At 41.5% G+C, this 10,424-nt stretch overlaps 2 protein-coding genes, 1 long non-coding RNA gene and 2 other non-coding genes across 5 annotated transcripts in view; 3 read left to right on the top strand and 2 right to left on the bottom strand.

The window, feature by feature from the left end:
• Nucleotides 1–10,424, bottom strand: part of LOC145439924 (uncharacterized) — a 258,367-nt gene that overhangs the window by 214,764 nt on the left and 33,179 nt on the right. The gene's annotated exons all lie outside the window — the stretch shown is intronic.
• Nucleotides 233–6,378, top strand: LOC145439888 (chromatin-remodeling ATPase INO80-like). Its single transcript, XM_080317540.1, has 2 exons — nt 233–4,436; nt 6,204–6,378. The coding sequence occupies exons 1-2, from the start codon at nt 395–397 to the stop codon at nt 6,335–6,337; spliced, it is 4,176 nt and encodes a 1,391-aa protein (XP_080173666.1). The 5' UTR covers nt 233–394; the 3' UTR covers nt 6,338–6,378.
• Nucleotides 6,330–9,027, bottom strand: LOC145439919 (sterol carrier protein 2-like). Its single transcript, XM_080317591.1, has 5 exons — nt 8,807–9,027; nt 8,657–8,744; nt 8,459–8,588; nt 7,158–7,234; nt 6,330–6,605 (listed from the first exon to the last, which is right to left on the bottom strand). The coding sequence occupies exons 1-5, from the start codon at nt 8,821–8,823 to the stop codon at nt 6,516–6,518; spliced, it is 402 nt and encodes a 133-aa protein (XP_080173717.1). The 5' UTR covers nt 8,824–9,027; the 3' UTR covers nt 6,330–6,515.
• Nucleotides 9,934–10,015, top strand: Trnas-gcu (transfer RNA serine (anticodon GCU)). Its single transcript has one exon. It is a non-coding gene; the product is annotated as a tRNA-Ser (tRNA).
• Trnaa-cgc (transfer RNA alanine (anticodon CGC)) lies at nt 10,018–10,089 on the top strand. The gene has a single exon. It is a non-coding gene; the product is annotated as a tRNA-Ala (tRNA).

Consider the following 10,424-nt stretch of genomic DNA (forward strand, 5'->3'; position numbering starts at 1 on the left):
GTGATTATGAAGTATGAAATATTCAGCCCATATATATACTGACCACGTCCACCGCTAACCGAAAGATGAATGCTATCCTACGCAATGGCATCACCCCACGCATACCTGAATTGTCATATTCTACTATGCATTTAATTTATGTCGATGTTTGTGTTACACTTTGAAATAAAATCATTGTACAGTAAGTAACGGATACGACATAGATATCCGGATGTTCGGTATCAAACCGGTACGAGTTTCGTATGAAGCAGGCAAGCAACCAGCATGAACCGTGAAACGTTATGGCGCTTTTTGCTGAACCGCTTTTATCTAGAGGCGGTGACTGCTGCGATATCTATCTTCACAACCTTCGTTAGTCAATGGACGAGAGTTCATCAACAGATTGTAGGTTGTCATGGAAGGCGCTTTGAAATCACAGCCCCATTCGGCAATGGCCGACTCTGTATTCGCGCAAGGTATCAGAAAAGCTCTATCTGCTCCCGAGTTAATCCACCGAATTTCCAAAGCAGCGTTGCTTAAACGGCAAATACTCGAAACACTGCAAGCTAAGATTGAGGAGAGGGAGAAAAGCGATCAGTATTCGATTGAATCATGTCAGGAAATGATAAAACCGTTTGGATTTACTTGTTCTCCGAACAGTCGCCAGTGGATAGCAGATCTATTTGAAGAAGATTCTGTCACTTCTGAGAGCAGTGATGACGAAATAACAGAAATGAGGTACAAACAAATGCTTAAAAATCATATAAAAGGGAAGTCATGCGCCAGCAATCTTTCTGCGGATCCGTATTATTCCAAATTCCAGCATTACAGTTCGGACTACGTTAATAACGAACACAAATGGATTTATCACAAAAGAGTGTTTAAAAGAGTCAGAAAGAAGAGACCAAAGACGAATTTGAAAATATCTAAGGATATTTCGGCCAGTACTGTTTCACTTTCGACAAGTACATCAGGATCGGTTGTTGAAGGAGATGATAAGAATGGACATGGCATAACAATCACCACGTCACAGATTAAGAAGAAAAAATCAGTAAATATGGATGCAATTAGAAAGAAACACTGGAAACTAGTAGCGAAAAAAGATATACCAAAAGCATTCCGCAATCGACTCCAAACGCGAACCAGTCAGCTTTCGACGCTACGCAGAGTATCTCGAGAAGTAATGAAACGGCAACGCGGTAACGCCGCCATTTCCGTCAAGATATCCAAAGAAAAGAACGGACGCGCTCGCAGAATCACCCGCGAGATGCAGTTGTTTTGGAAAAAATACAGCAAAGTCGAAAAGGTGCACCGTAAAAAAGCCGAGAAACACGCGCTAGAGCAGATCCGCCTCGACGAGGAGCTTCGCGAGGCCAAACGCCAGCAGCGCAAACTCAATTTTCTCATCTCTCAAACCGAGCTGTTCGCTCACTTCATGAGCAAGAAACTAGCCAAGCAGCACATTGTTGAACACGACGAAAAAACCAAGGACATCATGCAGTGCATTGAAAAAGATTATGACGATGATTCAAACACTTCCACGTCGGATGAAGTAATGGCAGGATCGTATTACAGCCGTAAAGCCGTAGAAAATGTGAACCAAGCCATGGACAGGCAAAGGAGTCAAACGGCTGCTTTTAACCCCGAACAGGACGTATCCACGGACTGGGAAGGTAGTCAAGACAAGGAAATAACCCAACCCAGTCTTTTTAAAGGAATTTTAAAATCGTACCAGTTAAAAGGTGTTAACTGGCTCGTCAATTTGTACCAACAAGGCATCAACGGTATCCTCGCTGACGAGATGGGACTCGGTAAAACAGTACAAACTATTGCTTTTTTCGGACACTTAGCACAAAGATTGAACATATGGGGTCCGTTCCTAGTGGTGGCGCCCGCGTCTACCTTAAATAATTGGCATCAGGAGTTTACCAAGTTTTTCCCCGATTTTAAAGTCCTCCCTTACTGGGGAAATCCCGCAGACCGTAAAGTTCTGAGGACGTTCTGGAATTTAAAAGCGTCGTACCATTCAGACCGTGACTCTGCTCCGTTTCATATCTTGATAACTAGTTATCAGTTGGTGATATCGGATGTGCGGTATTTTCAGAGGATAAAATGGCAGTATATGGTGCTTGACGAAGCCCAAGCTCTCAAAAGCACGGCCAGCGTGCGGTGGAAAATTTTGCTCGAATTCAACTGCCGCAATCGCTTGCTTTTAACGGGTACTCCTATCCAAAACACGATGGCCGAGCTTTGGGCTTTGCTTCATTTTATCATGCCTTCCTTATTCGACAGTCACAACGAGTTCAACGAGTGGTTTTCCAAAGATATCGAAAATCACATCGAAAATAAATCAGACATCGACGAAACGCAACTGTCCAGGCTGCATATGATTTTGAAGCCTTTCATGTTGCGTAGAATTAAGCGAGATGTGGAGAACGAACTGTCTGAAAAAATTGAGATACGGGTACACTGCGGTCTAGCACCGAGACAAAAGTCTCTATACGATGCGATAAAGAGAAACATTAAGCTTGAAGATCTGCTGAAATCGACCGGTAACCTTTTTGTGAACTCTGGCAGCGGGCACACGCTCATGAATTTGGTGATGCAATTCCGGAAAGTGTGCAATCACCCGGATTTATTCGAGAGACGCGAAGTGGAGTCTCCATTTCACTGTCGCCCGTTATCGCCATTTCGTTTACCCAAACTGTTGTATAATGAAGGGATGTTATCCAGAGTAACGCCTGGTAAACGTAAAATGCTGTATTGTGATCTGAACGTACACCATCCGCACAACGTGTGTCAGTCGTATCCAAACGAATTTTCGTTTATAAGACTGCTAGATTTGAGTGTCGGGGAGTATTGGAAAAATTTCACGGAGCCGCCCGATTATGATTGCTCTTATCAGTCTGACTGGAAGGACAATGTGAAATTGAAAGCTTATTTTAACAAGATATTCTGCGACAACTTGATCGCCGATGCAAAGTCACGAAACGATTCATTGCTGGTCACAGATATCAGCTGTTACGGTGAATTTAATGTCAGCTCACCATTTGCCGAGTTGATATTCACGAACGGCTTTAGTCCTGCGTCGAGTGATACAATTCGACTTGATTTCTTACCGAAAAACATAATCCGTCTCTTCAAGCCTGTTGTGACAGCATCAATGCACACGGTGTACTGTTGCGACAGGAATTTTTGCAATGAAATGGCGAGTTTGTACGAGACAAACTCAGTGACATATCGTCGATGTCGTGACAACGTCACTGCGGAAGAGCATCGCCATTCTGGGATTTCTGATCTCTGGATTTATCCTGTAGGCGGCTGGTCTAATATTCATATCCCCAGCAAAGAATACTTGGTCACAGACAGCGGAAAACTCTATGCTCTTGACGTGCTACTCCGCAAGCTGCACAAAGGCAGCCACAGGGTGCTTATCTATTCGCAAATGACGAGAATGATCGATATTCTGGAGGAATACATGTTATACCGCGACTACACCTACATGAGATTGGACGGTTCGTCTCGTATATCAGAACGACGGGATATGGTCGCTGACTTTCAGACACGATCTGATATATTCGCTTTTCTACTCAGTACTAGAGCCGGAGGCTTGGGCATCAATTTAACCGCGGCCGATACTGTTATTTTTTATGACAGCGACTGGAATCCGACGGTAGACCAGCAGGCGATGGACCGAGCTCACAGATTAGGTCAAACAAAGCAAGTCACCGTGTACAGACTTGTGTGCGAAGGCACTGTTGATGAGAGGATATTGCAGAGAGCGGAAGAGAAAAACGTGATACAAAGAATGGTGATCGCGGGGGGTAGTTTCAAGCCGGATATTTTGAAAACGAAGGAGGTTGTTTCGCTTCTGCTTGACGACGAACAACTTATACAGCGTCTCAAGATGAGGAGAGAGGAAAACAAAGGCGACGTACTCCCGTACAGGGGGAAGAAACGGGGCAGAAAATCGAACGCGGAACGAGAGGCGAAACGTTTGAAACAACTTCAAGAGCAAGGCGTTTCTGGCACGATCAGTGACGCATCGTCTGGGAATTTCACGATCACTCATGAATCAAACTCGTCTGTTGAACCGGATATTTTCGAGACAAAATTTCTCACCGCTTCAAGCCATCATGACTGGGACTCGGAATCAGTGTTAGACTCAACTCCAGCTAGTCCGTCTAGCGAAGTTTCTGGGAATGGCGAATCCAAGAATGCGGAATCCGACACCATTGTAGTTGACGATACTTCACCCAACTCGCATAATGCAGCCGGCACTTTATATTCGAGGTTGAGGGGTGTCGGCAGAGGGCGCGGTCGTCCCAGAATCAGACCCATCGTTCAGGATACGCAAAGACGAAGAGGTAGGGCTGCGGTGGCTCGAGGTACTCCCAGCAAGCGCAGAGCGGGTCGCGTCAAGAGAATATTTACAGGACGGGCGGCTGCAATGGCAGGTACCTGGTTCACCTTACTATATTGTCTGGGCAATATCTAATGCATGAGTGATTTGAATGTTACGCTTCGCGTGTCACTATTAGGGGTGTTCAAAAATGATTTTTTTCTCAAATTCTACTGGCTACTTGATATAATAGTCAGGTTACCTAATTAAAGCCTGCCCACCAAATTTGGTTCGATTCCAACCAGTAGCCGCATTGCTACACGAGAAGAAAGTTTTTTATTTAATACATTAAATGAATACAAAAAATTTCGAAATTTTCTGTTCACCCCATGAAATTGTTGCGTTGTCTATAGAAACGATGCTCACCATATTTGGTTCAATTCCAACCAATGGAAGCGGAGTTATTGCCGTCGAAAAAAATTTGGATTTGAATAAAATTGTATTTACGGTGACCAATTCTTTAATCATTTAATATAGTTGTGCCCACCGTAAATACTATTTTATTCAAATCCAAATTTTTCGACATCACTTAATCCGCTTCCGCTGGTTGGAATTTATCCAAATTCGGTGAGCATCGCTTCTATAGACAATCTATCAATTTCATGGGGTGAACAGAAAATTTTGAAATTTTTTGTATTCATTTTTATATATTAAATAATAACTTTCTTCTCGTGTAGCAATGCGGCTACTGGGTTGGAATCGAACCAAATTTGGTGTGCAGGCTTCAATTAAGTAACCTAACAATTTTATCAAGTAACCAGTAGAATTTGAGAAAAAAAAGTCATTTTTGAACACCCCTAATCACTATTCCACATCATCGTAGTATGGCTGATGCTCTAAGTTCAAATATGTATCTTTTATGCAACCACAAACAATAGAATGTCAGTTATACATCACATCAAAGATAATTTGGTATGTTTTTGACCATGTGTATTTCAGCACACGTGACAATGCTGTAGCTTGATCACGACTTCACAGATGTGTTATTTCCAGTGACATGTGTAGCTCTGTACTACATGTTTCGTATGCTATAATTCTCGAGGGCACAGATCAACTGATACGGGAAAGGAGAGTAAATATTCAGTACTTGAACAAAAATATCTCTTACTCGACTCATCAAAATTAATTCTCGATTCAAGTTTGAGTTTCAAAACATTGTGCCCAGCCTAGTCATTAATTAATCTGTTTCAATGCGGCAAGTTATCACGGCTGATGGCACGTTTGACTGGGATGAAATGTTAGTCAATCACTGTTTTCTGTTTATAAAATTGTATGATGCATCTGCAATACGAATACGGAGCAGAATGCCCATTCTGATTCAATCTCCACGGGATGAATTAGCCTACTGTCATTTCTCGTAGCGCGATGCACATCTTCTAATAAATCCAGGGGCACAGGCACAGTGAGTTATGTTGCGGTCCTGCAAACGCCGTGTCGTTTCGGGCCACTTGGTACTGAATATCGACACAGTTTTCGAATACGCGATCTGTCACCAGCCGTGCTTTTACCAACTTGTTCACAGTACTGAAGTAGGTTCGTTTACTCACACTGCTTCAAGTGAGTATGATTTTCGACCACTACTTTTCAGTTATGTAGGCAAAATGAGGGTTAGAATATTTTCTTACTTACCTGGATATTGCTATTTTACTTGACAACAATGGCTACTTTGACTTCCTCTTGAAATATACCAATATTCCCAATCCAGCAGTCACAGAGTATTAACGTTGTGTGGCTGACGAAAATTGCCTATCATTTTTGCCTCTAATGGCGAAGTGATAAAATCATCAGGCTTCGATCACCACATGTGTCGAATTTCTTACAGGGGCAAGAGCAGGTGCAGCAGCAGCCTCGGCCGCCACATTTGCCACATACGGTTACGGACTGGAACCGACCGACGACTTACCAACACTGCCAGAGAAAGACAAGACTATTTCTAACGTACCTTCAGTTTCATGATGTCAACCATATTTTATTGCAATAAATTGCACCAAAATGTATTTGCTAATGACTATTCATGAAGAAAGTAGCGAAGATACCGACAATTGGGAAAGAATAAGAAGTATTCAGAGAATAGATATGTAAAAATTATTATGTCTGTCTGATAAAAGAGTTGACTGCATCACATCACAGATCTTCATAACATCGCCTTTGCGGGCATGATACTCTGAATCTTCATGGCAATTCCCATGTTGCCGGAAATCTTCAATTTTCCATTGAAAAATGCCTAAAATGGATATATCGAGTTACAAATTTCGGTCTATTAAGTGTAGCTGGGAAAAAATGAAGAACGGTACCTGATCATTTGGTATATTTTCATGACACTTATTTCATTGCTTTTTGCAACAACGGTGTGTGCTGATCACGATTTCACAAATATCATTTCCACAAATGTGCGTTGGTACGTTGTTTGGTACTGCATATTTTGGATTACGGTACATATGACCAATCGAGGTTTATCGCCTTCACAGCGGAGAATGTAGTATCAAAACACTAATTCTCATTGATAAATTAACTCTTAGTTGTAAGGAGCGTATGTTTCACTATCATTAGAATTACTACTTGATTTAGATACGAGGTGGATGCCAGTTCAAGAGACCCAACTGGTTGGTCGTTCAGCATCCCCCTACCTGTTCATTACATAGCATTGTGTGTCTTGAATATCGCATTGTGTCTGTGTGTTGGGCAGATGAGAATGTAATATGATATGATTGATTAATTGATTTAATACACAAGTACTCAAACATTATGCCCACCCTACTAGTAAGAGTAGACTCACAGTATTTGGATTGAGCTTTCCGGTCATCAAATCCACCAGATCTCCGTCTTTCATTGTGATTGTGCAGTCTGGCTTTGCTGTGTACAAGTGAAGTTGGTTAGTATATCAGAGATGTCAAAGTCAGATGATGCCTCTGTTCAAGCAGATGCAATGAAGAAAAATTCAAAAGCAGGATAAATTTTTGATTCATTTGTAACTGTGTTATAAGCAGAGGTGGTCAGTAACGAAGTACTTCTACTTTTTGAAGTAGATTTTTCCTACTCCCACTACTTTTCAAGTAGTTATGATTTTAGACTACTACTTCTACTGGACAGTTTTTAGTTTTGTAGGCAAAAACAAGCGTAAAATACCTACTTACTTGTGAACCATCACTCCTAGATCTACTTGAGTAGAAATTCCGGCGTTACTTCTACCTGAGTAGCGACGGTGACTACTTTGACAACCTCTGGTTATAAGCAATCATAATGCACTCCACATAAGAATTGGAATTTGGATTGTTGTCAATCGTTTGCGCCCTCCATAATGAAAGTCTGGGGTAAGCCCAGAACAGTTCCAAGTTTGTAGTGACCCCACTGCTAATCCTAATGTTACACATCCATCAATGGTTACGGTTTCTCTGAAAGAATTGCAGGTTTCACAGTTGGTCAGCAATGGTGGCACACCACATGTTGTGTTATACCCTTACTACTGCAGGGGTTTGATCCTATGCTACTTTGCAAAATATTTCACAGTTAGAGCATACTTTCACAATTGTAGGCCTACTCTATAGCACCGGTCACGAGACCTGTAGTCACCATTTGGCATCAGTAATGAAGATATTTACTGTACTCTGACCAAATCTACTCGTCCATGCATCAGAACAGAGTATTTTGATCCCATCCTACAGACTGCTGTGGAATTTAGAATAACGCAAAAACCAAATTTAACAAGGGTTCATGAAGTCACCGATATGAATATAAAATAGCAGTAACATAACAGTTTCCCATGCATATAGCTTTGAGATAGATTGTAGGTAAAAGAGCCTAGCTGTTTGCAATTTTTATTTGATGCTGATGAGATTCATTCAGATCTTGGTAATTACCGTTACAAGAAAGTAATTCTCATCCATTCTAAAGCAGAAGTAGAGTACTAAGCCATGACTCGTACCTTATTGCTTTGAACATATAACCTTGGTATTTGAATTCCATACAAATTGAAAAAATCCACAAAATGAACAAGCTCAGAGAACTTCAGATTATATACATGCAGACCCAGCTGGTATATCTGATGCCTAATAATAGATCTAGAAAGATGTCATTTACTTTTGGAATTGAGTTCCAGTGAACCGCTGCCATTCTTTGCATCGATGATCCATTTGATTTCTTTACCTCCCGCGCCCAAAACACGAAAACCAATTATGCCGTTGACTTTCTTGACGTACTTAGCGCCATCCTGTTTTGACAAGGTAAGGCAAGTAATAACACTGCGTCGTCATTTGTAAAGTAGAAACATTCTATTACTTCGGCAAATTGTTTCTCTATTTCTCGAATCATGACTGTGGATTTGAAGTCATTTTCTTCGGACGTATTCCTCGTGGTAAGTCGATTGCTGAAAACAAATGTGTAGTTACTATTGAAAACAAATTTCGCCCAACATTGACAATAACTCACCTTGTAGATGCTACCATTCTCGACGTCTTTTTGATTCAGCACTGGTAATTCTACTGTGGCGATCTGTCGGGTTTCCGCTCAAGCATTAACACACCCGGCTTCCAGATGATAATGATTAACAGGATTAATCACTATGTTGTACGGATAGCAGATACTTATGCTAAGGTAAAACCGCCTTGACCAAAGTAGAAAGAGCAAACATTATGCATGAGATATGAAGCTCGTTCCAATGCTACAGCGAACAAAGTTCAAACTCAATACCGGTTGACGCCTTCGACACACCCTCAAGCAAACCCGGCAGACCGGTACTGATGACTAGGGCAAGCTTTTGTTGCAGTTAAATCCGCGGAAAGTTGCATACATTTTTGACAAAAGTTGCACTAAAAGACCTCATTTTGCTCGGTTGTCTAAAAAATAAAAGGTCAACTTCCCAGATTGACTAAAAAAATAATACCCGTTAATAATACCCATTTTTTTGTTGTTTTTGTTTATTAGTTATCAACTGTGAAAATTGCTCCTGTCCTGGGTGGCTCGGCTCTGAAGACTTTGTCATATCGAGCCTCCCGTCTACCTTGCATGTCGCATTTCACTGTTACATTTTTGTAGTGTAATGTTGATATGTAATGTAAACGAATAAAGATTCTCTCTCTCTCTTACTCCCGTACAAGCTTTACTTAGGTGCTGGTTTTCGGTGTTTCAGTCGAATTTGGCCGTGTATTTCACCAAAATCGAAATTACTTTCATGAAAAATCGAAAAAGCTGCAAAATGTTGCACGAAAGAAAAAATGGACAAAAGTTGCAAAAAGTTGCACTATAAGATTCCTTCAAACAGCTTATAACAACATTATACATATCTTACGAGTATTTAGGAAGCTGTAAAAAAAAGTTGCAAAAGTTACAAAAACTTGCCCTACTGATAACATTGTACAAACTAGCTACTGGATTTTCAAAATCCGCAATTAGAACTAGACTACTCATTTTTCAAAACTCGAACTAACGACATTTAAAATTCCCCAACTAACTAACTAAAACACAACTGAATAAATTCATTGAGATTAGAAGTATTGGAGATAGATAATCATCATTCAAAATGATGAGCTTTCGACCCCTCACTTTGAATCCCAGTCGACGAGGTGGCCGAGTGGTTAAGGCGATGGACTGCTAATCCATTGTGCTCTGCACGCGTGGGTTCGAATCCCATCCTCGTCGCGGGGGACGTAGCTCAGTGGTAGAGCGCACGCTTCGCATGTGTGAGGTCCCGGGTTCAATCCCCGGCGTCTCCAATTTTTTGGCGGAGATAGCGCAGTGGTGAGTGGTGGGCGTCAGCGCTATCTACGCAAGCGGACTCGCTTCAAGTCCCGCTGTCGGAAACTATTCGGGGCTTATCACCCCGTGTCGCTGTTCTTACGGCGACAAAAAGATCCGACGGAGAAAGGAGCGATAAATGGCGAAGAAGAAAAATTAACATCGAAGAAGACTGTGGCACTGGGCAGAGGTGGGTGCCAGAGATGAGCATGGATTAGGATTAGGTTTTGAAAAAACAGGATTTGTGAAATTTTGTCGGATTTGGATTGGATTTGGATTAGACATTTTTTTCAGAACGGATTAGGATTTGGAT

The sequence above is a fragment of the Botryllus schlosseri genome, chromosome 5, assembly GCF_051294905.1.
Source record: "Botryllus schlosseri isolate E-star chromosome 5, Bs_hap1, whole genome shotgun sequence".
Classification (NCBI taxonomy): Eukaryota; Metazoa; Chordata; class Ascidiacea; order Stolidobranchia; family Styelidae; genus Botryllus; species Botryllus schlosseri.

What these genes read in the sequence shown, in the direction of transcription:
- LOC145439888 (XM_080317540.1), top strand. Translation starts at nt 395, where the DNA reads ATGGAAGGCGCTTTGAAATCACAGCCCCATTCGGCAATGGCCGACTCT. An exon ending in ACGGGCGGCTGCAATGGCAG is followed by an intron (nt 4,437 to 6,203) that starts GTACCTGGTTCA and finishes AATTTCTTACAG; the next exon opens with GGGCAAGAGCAGGTGCAGCA.
- LOC145439919 (XM_080317591.1), bottom strand. An exon ending in TAGAGAAACAATTTGCCGAA is followed by an intron (nt 8,589 to 8,656) that starts GTAATAGAATGT and finishes TTGTCAAAACAG; the next exon opens with GATGGCGCTAAGTACGTCAA. An exon ending in GAAAGCTCAATCCAAATACT is followed by an intron (nt 6,606 to 7,157) that starts GTGAGTCTACTC and finishes TATCCATTTTAG; the next exon opens with GCATTTTTCAATGGAAAATT.